Source organism: Equus przewalskii, chromosome 22, assembly GCF_037783145.1.
Source record: "Equus przewalskii isolate Varuska chromosome 22, EquPr2, whole genome shotgun sequence".
NCBI classification, from domain to species: domain Eukaryota; kingdom Metazoa; phylum Chordata; class Mammalia; order Perissodactyla; family Equidae; genus Equus; species Equus przewalskii.
In genome coordinates, this window is record NC_091852.1 from 52,904,445 (window position 1) to 52,926,627 (window position 22,183).

Consider the following 22,183-nt stretch of genomic DNA (forward strand, 5'->3'; position numbering starts at 1 on the left):
TCGCCCCGCGCTGGCTCCCTTCTCCAAACCACAGGGCTGCTCTTCAGGCGGGTGCACCTGCCCCAGGGAGGCGGGGAAATGTGCGCGCTGAGCGGTTGCAGCTGTCACCGTGGAGAGGCACCGCTGGCACCTGCGGGTAAGGCCAGTGGCCCTGAGAACACGGCCTGTTCGGAAAAGGCTGCCCCCGCAGGAAGGCTGCCAGGCACCCCCGACGGACGCTGGGTTAAACGCGCCCCCCACGGCCTAGGCAGCCGGGCCTGTGGCTCCTGCAGGATCTCCGGAGCCGCCCGCCCGCACCGCCTCCCACCGGGGAGGGCAGGGCCCGGGCCCGGCGCTGTGGCCGGAGCGCCCCCGAAGGCGGAGGGGCTCCAGCGGGACCGGCCCCGGCGGGCGGCCGCAAGGGCGGACGAGGCTCAGCGAGCAGAGGCTCAGGGAGCGGGCGTCCTCGGTTTCCTCCAGCCCGCGCCGCGGGCCGCAGGGGCGGAGGGCAGCGGCAGGCGGGCTCCGCACCCCGCGGGGACGCACTGGCCGGGCAGCGGGCGCAGAGCTGCAGGCCGCGGGGGCCCTGTGGCCGGCCTGCAGGACGTGAACTGCGTCGCACACCGAGCAGGGAAAGCCCGCCGGCCGGCCCCGCAAGGCCGCGCTCACCGTCCCCAAGGACGCGGTAGGCGGAGCTCGGCCCCAGCCCCTGGCCTCCCCGGGCCCGGCCTGGGATGCCGCGGGGACGCGCTCGCCCGCAGGCCTCAGGAGGCGTGCGCGCGCACGGCCCCGCCCCGCCTCGCGCACGGCGCGCCCCGCCCCACGCAGGCCCCGCCCCGCCCCGCGCACGGCCCCGCCTCGGCCCACGTAAGGCGCCCCACCCTGCGCACAGGCCCCGCCCCGCCTTACGCACGGCCAGGAAGCGCGCAGGCCCGGCGGGGCCCCGAGGCTCCGTCGCCGGCCGGGGCGGCCCGCGCCCTCCGACGCCGGACTCTCTCGCGGTGTCGCCGGCTGCGGCGCGGAGGAGGCCGCACGGCCCACGCCGACTCGGAAGGCGGGGCCGGGGCGCGCGCTCAGCGCAGGGGAGGCGCGGGCGGGCCAGGGCCGGGCCTCGGCGGGCTCGGCGCGGACGGGGGACGGGGGCCGGCCACGGGGCCCACGGAGGCCTGACACCTGCACGTCAGGCGGACACGAAACCCGAACAAACGGTGGATCTGAGTGATCGAAAAAAGCGTTTTAACCAAGGTCAAATTTATTTCCTCCCCGAGCTGCTTATAAGAAATCAAACTTGTGTTTCTGCGGCTGCTCTACCCAAGAACGTCCTGCTCGTGAGGATGAGACCCCGACGCCAGCACCTGCACCTGCACGCAGCCACGCGTGCTGCTGAGAGCTGGGAACCGGGAATTGCTCGCAAAGAGCAACACATTTCTAAATTTTGGTTATTTGCCCAAGCCCTTAAGTAGCTGTTTCAATTTGAATTAAACCTCAGTAAAATTTATGTTTTTACAAGGAATTTAAAAGCCACGCCATACTTTATACTAAAAGAATAAAGATTTTTATTAAGCATTGTAAGTTGCATTCAATAGCCTTCAGGTACACCACACCACAGCCCATCTACAATCAGTCAAACCCAACAGCAGTTCATTCTTGCACAATCCATGAGTTAGGGCGGAACTCCCTTCAACTTACAGTAAGATCCTACTCAGGTCTTGCGGGCAGGGATTGGGGAATTACGTCTCATTTCTGATCACTAACGTGTGATGAAGAGCATCAGGAGAATTATATGAAAACGAATAAGAAGTGATTCTGATTTCAAAGTACATTGTTTGGAAACATTAACAAAAACATCAAAATGATATAAGTATACCTGCTTCTACTAAATTCTTGATGGGAAAGTTCTCAAGAACAAGCAATTTGTTTCCTGCTACAGAAGGGGGGGTTGTTTTTTTTGTTTTTTTTTTAAGGATCAAAGGGATTTTTTTTTTGTTTTTCACAGAATTTCATATTTTGCTAATATGAAGGCAAAAAACAGCAACAAAGAACAATAATGCATACAGCAGTGAATACACCAGGGTAATGCTGATATTCGAAACAGCTAGATAATTTTGGGGGGTTTTAGAATAAATGCAACAGAGGTCAATAATCACAAAATTTTAAGGTTAGAGCAAGATCAGCCCATGACTAAACAGAGTTAACATCGTTTATAGGACTATTACTGATTATTAGCATTTTTGTTTTGCAAATGGGCACATACTGGTAAGAATGGAAGAGAGGACAATAACATGCATAATATTAACTACACACTTGAAAAATCATGAACCATGCAGAAGTTTAGCTCAAGTAGTAGCACTAATGGTCTACGTCTGATTCAAACCACATAGTTCATTGATCACAGATGCATGGTAATTAAGTCACGAAAAGTTTCAGAACACATTGTGTTGATTTTGAAAGGTCATTTGCATCTTCTATGATTTCAACTTTATCTCCATTTAACTTGCTTGTAAAGTATGTATGATGTACTGTATATTTAAAATCAGCAGAACGGCAATATTACTCTATAATTTTTTACTTTTGATAGTTGCACTTTTTTTTAACACAAAAGAACCACATCAACAGTGATGAAATTTAAGAAAGAAAAACTGTGGTTGTGCCTTATTTCTTTCATAATCATAAAATCAAAGCCTTAGACAAAGCTTTCTTGTGAACAGTAATGCAAAATCAAAGATAATGGCATACATATGGTGCCAAATGCTAAAAATGATATTTTAAGCTATATATACTTAAAGACTGCCAAAATTTGTTTTCTTTATAGTTCAAGAAACACAACTATAGGCTTTTGTCATAACCAGTTTAAACTTTGTGTGTACTTCATTTTAAGTGTGGGAGTCAAATGCTCTTCATTTTCTTTCTCTTTTTTTTTTATTGTAGCATTTTGACTACAACTGGTTAAAACTAAAAATGTGTTGTTTAAATCTCTGATATCAAAGAGGGATCCGAATTTCCAAAGTCCTCATTTTTCTCTTACGGAAAGGAAAAAATGTACGTAACTGTAGGCTCTCTTTCTCTCCAGATATTCCTAAATCCTTACCCTTCCAGCATCCTTCACCCTCTATAAAAATAAGTTTACTCTTCTTTCTTTAAGACAGCTGCCTCCAGAGCGTCAGCTCGACGGCGAGCACTGTCTGTACTTAGTGCATTTAAGTGAGGATTTGTATTGCACGTCTTAGAGTCATTGTTCAAGGCACTTTCCGAGTGGCTGGGGGCCCTGGCGTCGCCCGCACTCCCGTTCATCTGGGGAGCCGGCTTCTCCTCAGCCACTGCTCCGTTTTCAGCCAGGGACCCATCTGAAGATACAGCAGAGGACTTGGACTCCCCGGACCTCGACTTCAGTTCTTTGGCCACTTCTTCTGCTGAAGCTGCATAAGGAGGCTTGCCCTGTTTAAACAAAGGACAACAAGTGATGAGGCAGCTTTTGATAAACAGCAGGAAAGAGGAGACCCCATCTGAGGCCTGATGACACTGGCTGCAAATTCAAGAACAACACAGAGCGTGGCTGCAGAGTGTGTACTCTCTGCTCTATGCATATTCTGTTACATACCCTGTGCCCTCCACAGTCGATACTCTCTCTGCTCTATGCATATTCTGTACTCTCTCTGCTCTATGCATATTCTGCGATATACACTGTACCCTCCACAGTTGATAGTCTCTCTGCTCTATGCATATTGTTACACACTCTGTACCCTCCCTAGTCCATACTGTCTGCTCTATGCACATTCTGATGTTCTCTGTAGACTCCACAGTCGACACTCTCTATACTCTCCATAATGTGTACAGTCATTGCACAGAGTGGGGCTGGAATGTCCATCACCTTTTCCTTACGGACATTCTCTTGTACATCAGGGTTTACCACACTCTCCCTTGGGCTCAATTTCCCACAATGTCTTCTCTTTCTAGTTTTCAATCCTAGAGCTCAGAAACAGTAATATAAACTTTTCCAGAAGTCAATACTACGGTCATTTTCTCAGAACCTGGAGAAAAATAATTTATGTAAAAATATAGCAGGTCCAAGAAGGGGAGAAAAATAATACTGAAGATTTCGAGTACATGCTCTCAAACCCCAATGCCCTTACTCTCAGGGAAAAGTCCACTCGCCAAACTAAATGAACACTTGTCATGGTATCGACAGTGGTGATGGAGCCACCCCCTCCCAGATGCCTGCTGCAGTAACTGCATCCAGGGGCCTGTTCATTAGAGAACCCCTCAACAGTCACTCCTGGGGGGAAATGTGGGGCATGCGTGCAGGATGCAAGAGGGCTGAGAAGGAAAGCCAGCCTGTACCTGTTTGGAAACAGGCATTCCCTCTCCCTAGAGCCACTGCTTCCCGTAAGCCTTGGCCACTGTGAGGCGTCCCCCACCTCTAAATGCTCCACAAGCAGAGGGCAGCACCACCTCCTCCACCCAATGACAGAGTCTCTTAAAACTGGCCCCAGCAGGACGGCAGTAACAGAGATGGGAGAGACGGGCCAGAAATCTCAGGAACAAGCTGCCCTTCATCATCTGTCCTTCTCAAGGGGCAAGAACATTAATGTCACCTCAAAATGAGCCACAGAAAGTACCAAGATGGAAGTGCACAGAACACCATTATGAGAAAACGGGGAAGGAATTACATCCTATGGAGAATGAAATATGTCAGAAAGGCATGCCCATCAAAGACCAAGACTGCGTCCTCTGACTTCAAAACAGGCAGTGGCAGGACAGAAGGAGAACGAGCAGCACAGATCAAACCAAGAAAAGCCAGAAATAAGGTAAAAAATTTAGAGAAGAATTCAAAAGGAAAAGAAAAAGAAAAAATAATTCCAGAAATGAAGACTAACTAGAAGAAACACACCACCAAATAAACATGGTAATACCTTAAGAAGGTGAAAAGGAAGAAAAACTTTTGAAATCAGAAAGAAACGAAGATAGAGAATATGCAAACCAAACACACGAGATAGCACTTCACACCCAGTAGGACAGCCAACTAAAGGACAGACAGGAACAAGTGCTGGCGAGGAGGGAAAGTGGAAGCCCCACACACTGCTGGTGGGAGTGGAAAATGGTGCAAGAGCTGTGGAAGACAGCCAGCTGGCGGTTCCTCAAATGCTTAAACATGGGGTCACCATACGCCCCAGAATTCACTCCTACACATGCACCCAAGAGGACCGAAAATGTGTCCTCCCAAAAACTTGTACATAATGAATGCATATAGTTAACAATACTGTATTGTTTATTTGAAAGTTGCTAAGAGAGTACAGTTGTCCCCCGGTGTCTATGGGGAATTGGTTCCAGGACCCATAGATACCAAAATCCCCAGACGCTCAAGTCCCTACATATAAAATGGTGCAATATTTGCATACAACCTATGCACATCCTCCCATATACTTTAAATCATCTCTAGATTACTTACAGTACCTAATACAATGTAAATGCTCTGTAAATAGTTGTTATACTATTGTCTAGGGCATAATGACAAGGAAAAAAGTGCACATGTTCAGTACAGATGCAACCACTATAGGCTTCTCAATCACAGCTGGCTGAACCCACAGATGCAGAACCCATAGGTGTGGAGGGCTGACTGCAGATCTTAAAAGTTCTCATCACAAGACAAAAAACTTTGTAACTGTGTGAGGTGATAGATGTTAACTAGACAATGTGATGATACTGATTTGATATACATACAAATATCAAATCACTATGTTATACACCTGAAACTAACAGAATGTTATATGTTGATTATATCTCAATAAAACTAGGGGAAAAAACCAAACTTGTATATATGTTCATGGCAGCATTATTCATAATAGCCAAAAAGTGGATACAACCTCAATGTCCATCATGGATGAACGAAGGGACAAAACGAGGTCCATGCACACAATGGAGATCACTCAGTGATGGAAAGAATGACGGGCGGGTGTGTGCACAACATGCACACACACAGGTAAGTGCACAGTGACAGAACACAGCCTGGCTATCGGGGGGGACATGACTACTCAGGAGTCAGGGGTTTCTTTTCAGGGTGATGAATGTTCTGGAATTAGTGGTGACTGTTGCATGACCTTGAGAACAGACTGAACTGTACACGTTAAACAGGCGAACTGTGCAGGATGCGAGTTACAGCCTAAAAACAGGAAGAGAGGAAAGGACTCGAGTACGCTGAGCCTTGCAGACAGACCCAGAAGGACGAGCACAGCAGGAGCAGCAGAAATGAAAACAAAGCAGAGGAAAAGGACAGAAACAAGAAACGGGCAATTCAAGAAAACTTGTGATGTCAAACAAGATCTGAGATCATGTCTGGAGACAGCGTGTCAACCAGAACGACCAGCAGCAAGGCGTGTTACTCAGCTCCAATGGAAAATAACATCTTGGGCAGTTAGGCCAAACAGCAACAACCTCAAAAGGAAAGACAATCAGAGTCGTCAGTCTTGGAGAGCAGAGCTTAGTGACAGAACACAGGTAAGATGCTCGAGAAGGAGAGGCTTTCAATTATTAGGAACAGACTGTTTTCAGATTGAGTACTGTCCCTGGCAGTCCTCCCTGAGGATTCCACTAAGGAGGGAGCCTCAGAGGGACAGGATGGACCCAGAGACAGGGGCTGGCGGGGCTGGGACAGTCAGTTGCAGAGCCGGACGAGTGAGGCTAAAGGAGAGTGTGGCAGGTCGTGGCGGGGGCCCGGACCACAGAGACAGTAAGAACATAGCTATTTTTTTAAATGTGAGAACAGTGGGGGAGAGTGGAGGGAGCATACACCAACATTTTAAATGTTCTCAGGGACCATGGATGGTGGTATTAGCTATGGTGAGCCAACTGTGAGTGCAATATGGCATGGGGTAAAGGACGAGTTATGGGCATTCTAATTCAATCATCCTCTATGCTCTTAGGAACCATGATTCTCAGGATGGAAGAAAAGACATGTACACAGAAACAAACAGTAAAGGTTAAGTAAAATCCCCCAAGTCCTAAATCTGAATCAGAAGAGTCAACACAAACTCTTGAGGTATTTCATCAAAAAAAAAGCAGCAGCACACACATATATATGTCTGTGTGTGCACAGTACATACACATGTGCATGTGCACACCTTCTCCTCTAGCTCTGTCTACAGGAAAAGCCACATATACACATCTCTATATGCACATTACATGAGTGTGTGCACCCCTTCCTCTCTAGCTCTGTCCACAGGAAAAGTCACATATACATCTGTGTGTGCACAGTACATAGGAGCGTGCGCACATCCTCCCCTCTAGCTCTGCCCACAAGAAAAGCCACGTGTACATGTCTGTGTGTGCACTCTACATACGAGCATGCATGCATGTGCACACCTTCCCCTCTAGTTCTGTCCACAAGAAAAGCCACGTGTACATGTCTGTGTGTGCACTCTACATACGAGCATGCATGCATGTGCACACCTTCCCCTCTAGTTCTGTCCACAAGAAAAGCCCAGAAATGGTAACTGGGCATGAAAGAAAGGACATAGAGATGTAACAGAGAAGAGACTCAACAAAACAAAACCCTGTAGTCATTTCATGAGGATTTTGCCTTAGAAAAATACAGTAAAAAGCATGTCGGCTGAGTGTGCATGCTTATGTATGAAGAAAGACGACTCCGTGTCTGTGTGCACAGAACGCCAGGAACAGTGACTGAGTCTACGGCAGCCCGAGTCCATCACTGCCCAGACTGTGGTCTTGAAAGGCCGTTTCCCACTAAAGAAACCAAAAAATGAAGAGAAGTGGCTGTCCCAGGTCTACGGGGCCACGTGATGCCCCAGACAGGGAGTCCCGAAACCCACAGGTCATGGCCAAGGGCCCCAGCAGCCAATGATAGGCAGGGAAAGCCACAGGACCACACAGTCACTGTGCCTCTCCTGCAAGGGCTCTAACACTTGGGCACCAAATAGGAGGTGACGGGAAGCATCTTTTTATCAAAATACCCCAAGAAATAATGAAAAAGATATGATGGAATGAGAGCATCTTTGTTCTGCAATCCCCAGTGAATGAATAGATGTAGTCACTGAGGATCAACAGGCCCTCACACATAAGAACAGACAAGAAGGCAGGAAAGCACGCAGCTCCACTCCAGCCCTGCCACAGGGACGAAGCCAGGTCCGATGCAGCATCCACACCCAGCTACCAGGTGCAAGAAAGACAAGGACACAGCTACCCGGGGCACAGGCCGTGAGCACACTCAGCAAAATCCACAGGTGAGCCTGCAGGGGATGCTAGATGGTCCTTCAAGAGAGGAAGTAAAGGAAAGAGAGAGGAGGAAAGCGCCAGCAGAGACATAGCACAGTGGAAGGAACCAACAGAGCCCAACCACAGGACCAGGGAAGCAGACACCGGTGACAGCCACAAGCAGACAGCCAAGAGGTCAGGTACATTCCAGGGTCACAGTGATTCTGGGTGGAGGAGGCAGCAGGTTGGCGTTGAGACAGGCCTGTGAGGGGCCCTTGCTGTGGCTGGGAAAATGCTCTTCATCCCTCGGGCATCAGCCACGTGGGTATTTGCCCTGTAACTCATGAAGCCACATGTCTGTCCTGCGTGGCAGTTGGTATACACATTTTACACATGGAGACATGTTTCCTACAACCAGCTCAGGACGGCCCCTGTCCAATACAGATGACAATAACCATCCATGAGGGCCGTCTCCACGGGACGGGCTCTGGGCTGGAACACCAGTTAGGACAGTGTTCTCCCTCTCGTTAACCTGTCAAGAGGCTAAGAGTGCCTTTGGCTCAAAAGGGGTCTCTGAAGGCAGAGGAAGGTGAGGGTGGGGCTCGTGGGAGCCAGACTGAGCCGAGCACCTCCCCTTGCTGGATGCCGTGCTGCAGCGGGGCTGCCTGGCTCCACGCCAGGGAAGGGACTGCCTCTGCACTCGACTGGCTTGATGAGTTCACGCAAACAGACGTTAAGGAGATGCGAAGATCACCTGGTAAAGGCACAAGTTTTTTTCTCTTGGCCAGTTAAGTTTTCAAATACGATTTATTGAAGTATGAGTCACAAGAGCGTACTCCTCCTAATGTTCACACGGATAGTGTGGGAAGAAACTGCACACTTTGATTCAATATCCTAATTTAAGAGGTCAGACAACACAAGACAGGGTCAGGGCTGACCAGCATTTTTACAAGACCGTTCTCAGGGGATATTCATCAGGACTCAGGTCCGAAAACCGTATGTCCAAAGCGGAAGAAAACTGCAGCTCTTCCTGCAGACAGGCACGCCTGCTCCCTCGTGGGCTGATCTGCTTGGGGCACAGCGAGCCAGTGTGGTCCAGACGGAGAAATGGGTGTGCTGTCCCAGCACTGAGAGTCACAAGTTTTCTTCTAAATCTTAAATGCTATTTACCTAAATAACGTTTATAATATAAACCCCATTAACAGCCCCCGGATTATCCTCAGCGCAGTCCCTGCGAGTGGCAGGGAGCATGAGACCAGCTCCCTCCAGTACAGACGCCCTGAGGCGATGGGACAGGGAATTCCTCCTGGTGAGCCCCACCCTGCCTCGTGGTGCCTCATGGCCCTCTAGAGTTAGACGCCCCGACAGCTACGGAAACATCCAAACCCTCCCGACCAGCGTGACCCTATCTTACCTGCATCACAGCCTGGGTTTTGTAGCCTCTGCCGTAGTACCTGCCACCTCGTCCAAATGTTCTGATCACCGGGGTAGAAATAACTCCTCTCGGGCGCCTGAACAAAGGAAAGAGAATGACAGCAAACTGACTTAACCTGTTACACTGACATACTGAAATAACATCAAACGGATTTAAAGGTGTCTGATCTTACGCCATGGGAAGCATGGAGTTTATAAATCACGGTCACACCAAAGATTTATTCCAAGGAATCAATCTTATTTTTTGGTCCAAATCCAGTGCATTCAATTTGAAAAATAATACCCTTCAAAAATGCTACTTCTTTAAAAACATTTAAAAAAGTTAATTGAATAATGTGTGGATAATTATGTAATGCTGGTCTAAATAAATATAAAATGCTACATATAATGGAATCCTATGCAACCACTGAGAACAGACATCATTCTTTTTTTTTTTAGGAAGATTAGCCCTGAGCTAACTGCTGCCAATCTTCCTCTTTTTGCTGAGGAAGACTGGCCCTGAGCTAATATCTGTGCCCATCTTCTTCTACTTTATATGTGGGACACCTACCACAGCATGGCTTGCCAAGCGGTGCCATGTCCACACCCGGGATCCGAACCAGTGAACCCCGAAGCCCGAAGCTGAATGTGCACACTTAACTGCTGCGCCACCAGGCTGGCCCCAACATCATTCTCAATGATGTAAAAATGTTCCTAGTAAACTCATAATTGAAAAAGGCAAGCAAGAGGCTGTTTTTTATCTATACAAATATGCTTCCATTGTTCAGAACTCACCCTCTTGCTGGTCCCCCAACAGAAACAACCTGCAGGGGGAAGGGCCCGCGGCCCCCGCGGCCCCGCCTGCTCCCGGCCCAGTGGCCCACCACAGTGCCGGCAATTTCCAGCTTCCCTCCCTGAGAAGGTATAGGTTGGATTCCTGCAGGAAAAATAGACCGTAAAACCTTTACAATCACAGAATTAAGAATGACAAAGAGACACAAGCAAGAAATTTCTTTTCAGTTGTGCTTTCTGTTTCGTAAGAAGCCCCTCCCCTGGCTTTGTGTAGACTCCTTGTTATGACATGGACTATACGCGCACACTGCTTGATTTTAACACTTTTAACTGTTGTTAAAAATACACCTGAAAGGACAAATGCGCTGGCTGTTCAAAGACCCCATGACAAGTGACATAGGTTACAACCGCAACGTGTGCAGTACAGAAACAGACCCAAAAATATCCTGTCCCTGGTGCACACAGCACGCTGTCTATATGGCCAAGATGGAAATCTGCAAACTCGGGTGGATTTTCTCTTCGGGTAGTTACTTCTGAGTTTACTACCTTAACCAAACATTACAGGAGCTAACCAGTAAATCTAGCCTGCTATTTCTTATTGTATTGTTAAATCGGAATTCCCCCAGGCAGGGTCACAAATATTCATTCTATTCACTAACTTGTATAAATTACTGCTGGCCTGCATATTCTAAGGTTTCCTGACTAACCTAAGAAAATTCTCAAGTAATTAACTGATAGCAAAACTTCTGATAAAAACAAAACAGAACCTCAATAGTCTTATTTTCTGAGAGATGGAATGGACCATAATAAACTCTCCATCATCTGATGTCAGCCATGAGGATGAGCAGCCAGGCAGCCTGTCCAACAAAATCTACCGTGAGCCTTACATGTTCTAGCAGCCACATTAAAAAAGTATAAAAACAGACAAAGTACGTTTTAATATTTTTTTCTTTAACCCAGTATATCCAAAATAATATTAATTTCAATATATAATCAATATAAAAAACTACTAATGAAATACTTTACATTCTTTTTTCTGTATTAAATCTGTAAAACCAGATGTGTACTTTGCACTTAGGACCAGCTCAGTTTGGACAAGCCACCAGTCACGTGCTCAAGAGCCACATGTGGCCAGCGGCTCCCACCCTGGACAGCGCAGGTCTCAGTCCCAGACACAATCTGGGGAAGGGCAGGGAGCAGGCTCCTCGCAAATTGCATTCCAATCCCACACTGTCCAGTCCAACCTCCCCGAGCCTTTCATCCCAGCTACAGCTAGCGTTGAGGGGTGCAGGAGCTGAAGCCAACTGGGAAGCAGAAAGCTCGCGTCACTGTGCACTGCACGACACACAGGAACAGGAAGAAGAGCGCCCCGGACAGGGGAGAGCTGAGGGAGGCAGGAGAGGGGCATGCAAGTCCAGTGGGGAGGAGGAGAAGCCCTGAGTGCTGCCGAGAGGGCAGCGCTCGTCTGGGGGTCCTGACTCCTACAGAAGAGGTCTCATCAGCCCCGTAGGCACCACAAGGAACAGCTAGAAACACTCCTGGTCAAGAGAGAGAGGCTTGCCTACCCTAAAAGTTACTCAAAAATGTACTTGACAACCCTACATTGTGACTTGATGGCCAGATTTAGACGTGCAGTCCCAAAATGCAGGATCGTGACAAAGCCGCAAGTCACAGGCTTCTAATTCCAGTAAAACATTACTTCAAAACTAAAGGTTAAGGCTTTTTTTTTCCTCCCTTGCAAGCCTAACACAAATGAGAAGAGAAGCAATGGAAATTTAAAACTAACTTACTTACATATCTGATATTACATCTTCCTTTAAAAATGTTTCTATGAAACAAACCACGATAAACTTTTAATGCCAGGAATTCTATTGCGGCCTTAGAGTCTTCTATACAAGCATAATCCTCTTTACCAAGAGGAGGCTGTTAGGAAACACAGTTGGAAAAACACTACACTGGGTGTTACCAGGCAGCCCGAGCTCTCACAGGAGGCAACGGTCAGGGGCCGGGCACACAAAAGGGCTGTGTGTGGACACGTGCCAGCCCCGCGGGAAGGCAGAGACGGGCCACAGCTGCCGCGGAGAGCAGGACAGACAGGGGCTGGGAGAGGACGGCAAGGATGCCAGGGCGGGGCCCGCGGAAAGGATATGGTGCCGCAGTCAGGACAGGAGCGGAGGCAGAGAGCCAGCCGGCGGGAGGGCTGCTGGGGGCAAAGCTCTAGGAGGAGGCGAGGCATAATTACCGCCCTGCGACTTGCTAGTCCTGCTGCTGTCACTGCCTGAGAAGGCTCCGCAGTGTCCTGCCGCCGTCGCCACGCGGAAGGCACGGTAAGCGCCTGTCGCTACAGTTTCCCCATAGGGGCCTCCAAAGCCACAGACTCCTGTGGGACCCGGGTGGAGAGAGACGGGAGAAGGCATGAGGAACCAGGTTCAGGGGAGAGCCACCGCTGGGCTTTTGGGCAGCAGACACCCCCGTCTCTTTCAGTTGTTTTTACACTGTCTGCCAGGGAGGGGTTTCGTGGCCCCTCGCATCACCAGCAGAACAAGAGCGACATGTCACCTCGCTCGCTCTTGGGGGAGCCTTCTGCAACCGGGCACCTGCACATGGGCCCTGCCACTGGCCCGGGAGGTGGCCTCAGTGGAGGAGGGTTCCTCTGACTTCACACGTGAGAGAGGCTTAAATCACCACGTGAGGAGAGCTGTCAGCTATAGGGAGCGATTTTCAAATCTCATCTCCACAAGTCTCTGTAGCTCCCTCTCCCTCTCCCACTCTCTCTTCCAGGAGCAAGTCTGCTCCTTTCTAATGTGGAGGGCTGCTGCTGCAGACCTCAGCACTAAGCTGACAATCCATTACAAGAGCTCAACACAGCAGGCCAGCCCCACGAGAAGGCTACCCACTGCGTGCGTGCCCCTACCCTAGGGAGTGGGGGACACACTCACCTGCAAAGCCCCGCCCTCGGCCTGGAGCTGGGGGGACGGGCCCCAAGTGCCGCGGGTACACGGAGGCGGGGTAGAAGGGCAGCGCCGCAGGTGGTGGGAAGGGGAGGGGGTGGCTCTGCCGGGAGAAGCTCAGCCCTTCCAGGATGCTCTGCCGCATCTTCTCTACCTTGGCAGCTTGCTCGGCCTGCAAGTCAAGGACCGGCAGGTGAGAACTTGATTCACAAGGTTTCCATTGAATTCGAACGAATAGAAGAGAAACAAGATACACAAACTGCTTTGGGCCGTGTCAACTTCTTTACCCATAAGTAATAGTCACAATCTGCTCAGCAACACTGGTTCGCAGAATGCAAACATGACCAAAAAAACCAAAAATGCAAAAAAATTAACAGACACCTCTTAATCTCATCAACAAACATGAACTTAAATTCTGACTTTCCCAGCCTATCTTCGGTGAGAACCATTCTATAAAAGTTATTAACTGAAACAATTTGGTTCTCGACACCAATACTTCTGCCTGGACAGATGACACCGGCAGCCTCCCTTCCGCTAGTGCGCGCAGGGAGGGCAGACAAGGCCCAGCTCACCCTGAGAGCCGACTTTCCTATCACTGAGCATTAGGTCAGCAGCGACTGCATCGTACAGAGAGGGAACCGAGCCAAGGGACAGGCGCTGCTGACGGGAAGCCCGGAGCCCCGTCTGCGAGGCTGCGTGTGAGGGGACTGTTTGGTGGCTTCACGTCAGTCACAGCATGGAACAACGTAGCTGTACAACTGTGGACAGCACAACTCATGTGTGTCAAACACCACTGTGAAAAACATCTAAAACATTCAACTGTGGAGACTTTGTTAATATGCACACAAATACACAGACCAACAACCAACCTTTAACCAGAGACTCTAACAATCTGCTCCCGCGTCCATCTGTCCTCAGACGGAGCTCAACTGAGAGCCACGGTGGCACGGGGACAGCGTGTGCTCTGTAGCCTAAGGGTTAAAAGCCTGGAGCACCGTGAGCCTCTTTAAGACAATCTCCTTCACTTTATTTTTAAATTAGGATTTTAAAAAGCACACTCAAAGGGGCCAGCTCCATGGTGTAGTGGTTAAGTTTGTGCACTCCATGTCAGCAGCCCAGGGTTTGTGGATTCGGATCCTGGGTGCAGACATGGCGCCGCTCATTGAGCCACGCTGTGGCAGGCATCCCACATATAATAGAGGAAGATGGACACGGATGTTAGCTCAGGGCCAGTCTTCCTCACACACAGACACACAAAAGTACACTTGATCCTCGTTATTCATGAGTCCCAATATGCAAATTCGCCTACTCGCTAAAACCTGTTTGTAACCCACATCAACACCGGCAGCATCTCGTGGTCATTCACAGACATGTGACGGGGGACGCTGAGCTGCCGGGGAGAAGGCAACCTCCGCCTTCTCGCTTCAGCTGCTACACTGTGAACAGGTGTCCTGCTCTCTGTCTAGGTGGTGCAGGCTTCTGTTCCCGTGGGTGGCTGTGCTGTTGGAAGCAGCCCCAAACGCACCGCCGAGTACTGGTTGGTGTTCCCAAGGCCAGGCTGCACCATGCCCTAGGGAGACGAGCTCGTTCAGGCTGAGTCAGAGTCAAGGCCACCGGCCCTGAGGTCAGTGTCAGTGCATTCACATACATATAAAGACGTCTTTAAACAGAAACACACTTAAAACAAAGTTATGTCCCGAGTGGTGGAGGAAGATGCTGCAACCAGAGGCCCACAGGAACGTGACCCCGCATTCTCCCTGGGAGCAGCGGTTCAGGATTTGGTAATTCAGCATCCAAGGCGAGTTTACAGAATATGAGTACTGTGAACAATGAGAATCAAGTGTACAATACCCGTGCACCTGGGCTCACGTTGGCAACAAGCTGACACTCAAACGCTGTGCTGGGCCCAGCCTGAATCAGAATCCCTGTCACGCAGGCTCATTACCAACCCCGCACGAAAGACGACAGGTCAGCCAGTGAGCATGCCTTCATTCCAGCTGGAGGCGGCCACCTGCCCCTCCCCGCCCGCCACAGCTTGTGTTCCCACAACTGACCTGACCATCACAGAGGTCGATGAGTGGGGTCTTTTCCCGGCTTGCTTTGAGCAGTTTAGACTGAAAGAGCTTCCCATCAAAATACATCCAAGGACAGCAGTGTTCCCAGGGCACTGGCTGGCCACAAGCGTCGTTGGCAAACAGGGCCATGTCCACACCACTCATGAAGAGAGCCGACAGCTGAATGCCTCGGGGGTCGAGGTTCTCAATCTTAAAACGGAAAAGAGTGATTTCTATGCAGTAAGAACACTACAGGATCCGATTCTTTGCAACATCTGACTACAACTCTCCAGGGTTAACAAGGACACCCCCCAACCATCGCCCCCTCAACACACCCATCATTACCTCACAGGGACCTAGCACTGGCCTGTCTGAACAGAAACACTTTCTATGTTATTTAACAAGTTTAAATTTAAGAGACTGTTTTATAAACATAATGAAATATTTCAATTTGGAATTTGTAAAGCATTATACAACTGTAAAGGAATACTGTATTTAAGGTGGACACGTGACAAAGTAACAAATTATTAATGGTCTCCCTAACAGTTAACAACCCCACAATTCATTTGTGAAATAAAATTTTACACTTCAGATTCTATACACTGGGAACAGATTAACAGAAAGGATGTAAAAGGAACAATCTATTAAGATTCTACATTTTCCGAGTAGTTGTCTTAAAACATTACTTGGTATAACTTCACTCTAAAGCTTGTACTTTACGTCCACATTATCTTATGTGTTAATGTTTATATAGCAACTTATTAATGAGACTGTCAAAATGCTTTAGGAGAAATGGATAGCTTATAAATGAAAGAACACAACAACAAAAACATTGTATCTGGACCATGCAGACTATCGGAACCTCGTTCCTCTTGCCCGGTCAGCAGTGCTGGGCCTGCCTGCCTTCCTTCGTACACGCAGCCCACTCTTCTACACCCGATGCGCAGGACGAGATACACACTGACAGATGCAGTCAACTCTTGATTATCTGTCTGTGAAGGGCCTCGCTGTGGATCGTCCGGGACTGGGTCTTAGCTGTCTTCCCACCCTGCACACTTATTTCCTAAGGTGATGGCGTCTCAAGAATGCAGTCTGCATGGGGTACCAACCTAAGCAGTGCATAACTGTGCAGGTAAACTGGCTTTTCATTAAAGAGAAAAAAGATCATTCCAATGCCAATAATAATGAGTTCACGATTATCTGCTGTTTTGTGCTGTGAGTGTCAACATTCCCCCATTATCAGCTAACACTGTGTTTTCCAACCTCTTTTGTTATTTTTAAGTCAGTGCAGTTCAGAACTTCCCCAACCTAGAAGTCTGTCCACCCCTCCCAGCCCACCCCGCAGATTCCTGCTTCTCCACAGTGTTGAGAGAGGAGCTAAACATGTTCAGGTAAGGGCAGGTGGGGCTGGGGGTGACGGAATTGGATGCATTTTACATCTATGAGCAGAAAGAGGAAAAGAGAGGGTGGAAACAGGAAACATTCGCCCGACTGACTGATCCCTGCAGGCCCCACCGCCCGTGCTGCACAGACGTGGAAGCCCTTCTCCTCTGAGTCTCAAGGCAGAAGGAGGGAACGTCTCCTCCTGGAATGCTGATGCTGCGGGAGTGGCACCGCAGCGACGCCAGCCTGAGCTCAGGCTGCCCGTGTAGACACGTGGCCTCAGCCCCTCCGCGAGGACGACGGCCACCAGCCTCCAGTCGCTCTCTCCTGCCAGCCCTCAGCCTCCGGGGCCAGAGGCGGGAGGACCTGGCCAAGGCGGGGGGGGGGGGGGGGGGGGGGTACGGTAATGGCGGTGCTTAAGCTGCTCTGCAGATATCTGCTCTGCCACCCGAACACATCACAGGTGTCAGCAGCGCCCTTCTGGGGAAGCTCGAAGCTGCTGCCATTTCTTGGTCCCTGCTGGTATTGGTCGCATCCACATCCAAACCCTGACTTGACTAATCCTGCTCAAAAGCACTCCGGCAGACGGCCATGTGAGCGCTAAGGTTAGGCAACGACAGCAGGTGTGTGGAGCACAGAAGCACGACCATGAAAACGAGGGCTCCTGGCGGGCTGATGTCTACCTCATCCACACACGTATATTTATGTTAAAGGGCCTCGCTGTTAGTTGATATATTTATATTCTTTCCCTAAATGTTAATTATAAAAATAATACTACCTAATATTTATGGGTGACAATAAATATATATCAGATGCCACTCTGGATTTTCACATGGATCATCTCCGTTACATCTCAGCCACCGCATACACAGGAGTTGCTCTTAGTACTCCGTCTGATACATGGAGAAACCAAGCCACAGAGACCTTAAGGCCACAAAACCGGTCACTGGCAGCGCCAGAACCTGAACTTGATGATAGAACTGGCTGCATTATTCACATTCCAACCTCATTCTCTTATACCAAGTAAGATAAAATATTCAACATTATCCAAAGTTCCTCAACTAGAGAAAACAGTGACAACACTTTCTGACTTTTTAGGAAACAGGAATATGGAATTTAATCTCAGGCCAATTAGCTCAAGAAGCAAATCCCAGGGAAGTGACTTTGTCCAACTCCTAACAGAATCCTACTTTAATCTGTCCTATTTCCCGATTTGCAACATAACCCCTTCAGGTTTCACAGACATGCTGCACGCCCCAAAACTGTCTTTAAAGCTGTCCATTTTCAATCTTTCATACTGTGCACCTGGCACGTGAAACTGTTAAGAGAATCTAAGGCAGGTACAGCGACGTCACAAGCAAGAGAGAAAGAAACTAGACGGAGGTCAGTCTGTGCAGAGGCACGCCCTCCTCCACACCCAGTCAGCACTGACATTCACGCAGGACTCAGCAGCAGTGCCTCAGAAATACACCAGGGAAAAGTGAGGGCCATCAGCCACCGTCAGGGTCCTGGAGCCACGCTGGACACTGAACATTCATGGCCACGGCAGGCAGTTGAGACAAACCTTACAAGTCACTTTAGCTAACGGTTTCAACATCTTTTCCCACCACACCTCCCATCAGAAAAGCCAACAAGAGGCCACGCTGTCAGAATTGGGTCTTTTCTTTCTCTTCTCTACGTTATTCTCAAAGCACATAGGGGACAAAAATGGGAGAAGAAAAACTGTCTGGGCAATCCAGGCCCTGGGTCCCGGCCCCGGAACAGCAGCAGAAATCAAGAGTTGACTATATCCTCAACAGTGAGATGGTAGCTCACAGAAAAGCTCCGTCATTGCTTTTGATATAGCAAAACAACTTTATGGTTAAATGAAAACGCAATTTTAAAATTCACTTTTCTATCACTGAATTTTGGGACCCTCAGCTCTGCACAGGGATTTGTATAGCATTTAATTGATGATTCTCAATCTGATAGCTGAGAGGATCTTTCATCTTAAAAAAAACAACTACCTTTCCCCCGAACGAATGCTGTTGTGTTCCCTTCCAGCTCTTTCGGGATCTATGCTGCTCGTGAATGGAGCCCTGAGGGTGCAGGCTGTCCTTGGTGAAGGGAACGCAGACCCTCAGACCAGCAAGAGCCAGAGGCACGTGGCGAGCCTGAAGTCACTGCACATGACACGGGCCTTTCTAAACACGGCTCTGGGAACGCCTGCTGTAGATACGGATCAGGGGAAACCATGAAAGCGCTAAGACCTCAAAAGAACCAAAATGAAAGCTTACAGTGGGACTGTCTTTCAAAGTTATATCCTCTGTGCTGATCCAAAAATGAAAAGGATATGGGAGAGAAGATGAACTCTGAGTAAAGCAACTTGATGGTGAACAGGCTTGGTGGGCATACCTGATACCTGGCGGTCTGATTTTCAGAACTGGGATGTCAATACTGATGTAATAATCTAAATAAGAGAAACAGGAAGCAGAGGTAGAGGGGTGGCACCACACTGCAGCAACAGTACTTCCAACACCCCTGAGCACATGTGGGGACGAGGCGGTGATGGCACCACCAGCCCAGGACAGGGGAGGGGGGCCTCGCCCAGGGACCCCAGCCAAACATTCCACAACGGAAACTTAGATTCAAAACCATTAAAAGTAACAATAATTTCCATCTAACAAACAGAAAAGCTTAATCTACAAAGTAAAGAATACAATTTGAGGTGAATTCTCCTAAGTTTTGTTGTCTTATTTAGCTTGTTTCAAAGTCATCAAAAGCCTAAGGTGACCACAAATGACATGGGCTCTGCACAGTTGAGGGTCACTCAACACTAAATTACTGAATTTAACTCGATAATTTGGCGGAAACCAGAAATTTATTGAGCCCCAACTGTAGAATACTGAAAATCTGTAAAGTGAGCCTGAAACTCCTCTGCAGGGAAAGCACGCCTTTGTCAGGAAGGGCAAAAAGATCTAAAAGTGAAGGCGATTTTGTCAAAAGAGATTACTGGATTACAAATTAAATTTTGTAAAAAAATAAACAAATAAATAACCAATGGCAAAGAAAAAACCAAAACCCTGTACATTAAAAAGAAAAGGCAGATCCACTAATTTAGCTACCTCTGAAAAGTCTTAAACTTTCTAAAATTTAGTGTAGAAATTAGAAAGCAAGTACAGCCATGCGAACACAGTGACTGATCCACGTGCAGTGAGCAGACGAGCACACCAGAAATCAGGTGAAACGTGGAGAAATTAACTTGTCAAAACCATGGAAGAACACAGGGAGCTAGTGGACAGGAGTCAGAGGACACGATGTAAATGCGACGAGGACCGGAGGAGGTGCACGTCGTCCTCAAGTGGTTTCTAAAGGGACTTACAACACCAGGAGGGCAAAGACTCCTTTTCAGAGAAAACGAGTGTGGCAATTAGGAACAACAGGACGAAATAAGGAAAAGAATCCTGGCCAGATGTTAGGAAATCTTTGAGACCAAGCCCTCCCGGGGTCTGGGATCCCACCTGAAATAAAAGCCAATTTACCTCCTGATGTGAAAACAAGAATGAACACCCACAGGTAAACAAGGGAAAGTCCTTATCGGACAAGAGCAGACTCGACCATTTCCACGAGCGGGAAGGCTCCCAAGCTCACACCAGCAGCGTGCTGCCCAGTGCGGCCAGCTGTGTCTCCCGGACCCCCACGCCAAGGACTGAGGCTGACCCTTACTTTGAGCTCCTGCAGCTGATCAGGCTCGTAGAGTTTGGGGGACAATGCCTGGGCCAGGAAGGCATCCAGCTCCTGGCGACGCAGTATCCGTGCTCCGGGCCACTGCACCATGTACCTACAGCGGGGAAGAGAGAGGGTCTGGGGTCAGGATGAGCGGTCAGCAGTCACACACACAACCTGGCATTCAGGTTCTAGGGAGACTCAGGTGACACAAGCTGAGGGGCCTGCATGGATTTCTTACCCAGCTTTCCTATTTTCCCTGGAGGATGCAACTACAAATGACATGGCTTCTTCATCCTACAAACCCGTGAAGCGCTAGCCCTCCACCAGCCCAGGCCAGGCACTCCTTTACAAACCGTGACTTGGAAAAAAGACCATCCTGGGGACGCCTGGTCTTCTCAAGACCTTTCCTGGTTTTCCTGGCAGCAGAGACTCTAGTACTCAGTTAGAGTACCTGCTATTTCTCCAGCTGGCTTTCTATTTACATTTTAGCAGTTACCTTCTCCCTCCTTCTCCCTGTGAGTCCTGGCAGAGCCTTTCTGGAGGCAGAGAGAGCAGGGAGTGTGTACACAAAGAGAGGCGCATACATAAACACAACGGTGAAATACCATAAAACGCAGCTCCCTTGCTAGCCCACCCCGAGGGCACGGCAGTCAGGAGCAAGGTGAGGGCAGCTGACGCTCCCTGTGCCCAGCTCCTCTGTGCACGCTGCTCCCCTCTGAGCACTGACTGTTTTCAATCTCTTCCACGTTGCTCAGTCTTCTCCAGACAGCCTTTCCCATGCCTTCTCCCCAGGCCTCAAGTTTCCTAGCACAGAGGTGTGAGGGTGTCTGTGGTCTCCCGTATCGCTCCTCCTCTCACTGCCCTTCAGAAGCAGGGAAGCTGGGCACACAGTCTGTCTCGTCAGGAGAATGTGAGCTCTGGGATAAGGGCCTCGTCTGTCTTTCCCGGCCTCACCCCGGGAAGGCTCCACCCTCCTTGGAACCTCCACTCAGATCTGGCCCCTTGCGGTCTCCACGGTGCGGGTTCTGGAGACGTGGCTGCGTCTTCCCCTGCCCTCCTGACTGCTGTTGTAAGGTCATACTGGGCACTAAGTAATGTGTGGGTTCTGAGTTCATGAGAGAAACCTCAAGGAGACCGCTACCTCCCCGCTGGGTGTGCCTGCCACAAACACAGAAACGGACTCCAACCGTGAAGGAACATGGACAAATCTAGACTGAGACAGAGTCTATGCAGAGGCTGACAAACTGCACCCAGGGGCTGACCACGATGTCCTGGGGCGGCCGCAGCCGTCCGTTCACAAGGGACTATCGGCAGAGCCCTGGTCTGCAGCAGACAGTGCTCCCTCTACAGACGTCCAGCTGAAGGGAGACAGGGAGCCGGGCTGAGGGGACACATCAGCTGAACACAGCACAAGCCAAGACTCTGTTGCAAATAAAAGACAGTACTGGGACAACCGGCAGAATGCGAGTGAGACCTGTAGGTGAGGTGCATCAGCATCATCTTTCTGATTTTGATAACATCCTTGTTTTCCAAGAGACACACACTGAAGAGCTCAAGGGCAAAGGGCATTGCACCACAACCTCGGGTCAAGGGACTGAGAACAAACACACAGACCCGTGGAGAGAAGAGGAGAACGCCGCATGTAGAATGTTCACATGTCGGGCCAGCCCCGTGGCCAAGTGGCTAAGTTCACACGCT

The 22,183-nt window shown here is 49.4% G+C and overlaps 1 protein-coding gene across 9 annotated transcripts in view; it reads right to left on the reverse strand.

Moving 5' to 3' along the window:
• Positions 1–1,511: 1,511 nt before the first annotated feature.
• FAM120A (family with sequence similarity 120 member A) overlaps positions 1,512–22,183 on the reverse strand; it is a 108,744-nt gene continuing 88,072 nt past the window's right edge. For 5 of the 9 annotated variants that reach the window (XM_070590099.1, XM_070590104.1, XM_070590101.1 and 2 more), the window contains exons 12-18: positions 20,483–20,597; positions 15,395–15,604; positions 13,329–13,512; positions 12,632–12,769; positions 10,393–10,534; positions 9,599–9,695; positions 1,512–3,414 (exon numbers count right to left, since the gene is read on the reverse strand). In XM_070590099.1, the coding sequence (XP_070446200.1) occupies positions 3,103–3,414; positions 9,599–9,695; positions 10,393–10,534; positions 12,632–12,769; positions 13,329–13,512; positions 15,395–15,604; positions 20,483–20,597 (1,198 nt within the window). In that variant the 3' untranslated portion in view covers positions 1,512–3,102. Of the gene's footprint in view, positions 3,415–9,598; positions 9,696–10,392; positions 10,535–12,183; positions 12,770–13,328; positions 13,513–15,394; positions 15,605–20,482; positions 20,598–22,183 lie in introns of all 9 variants that reach the window. The other 4 variants (XM_070590100.1, XM_070590102.1, XM_008538968.2 and 1 more) reach the window with 2 other exon arrangements.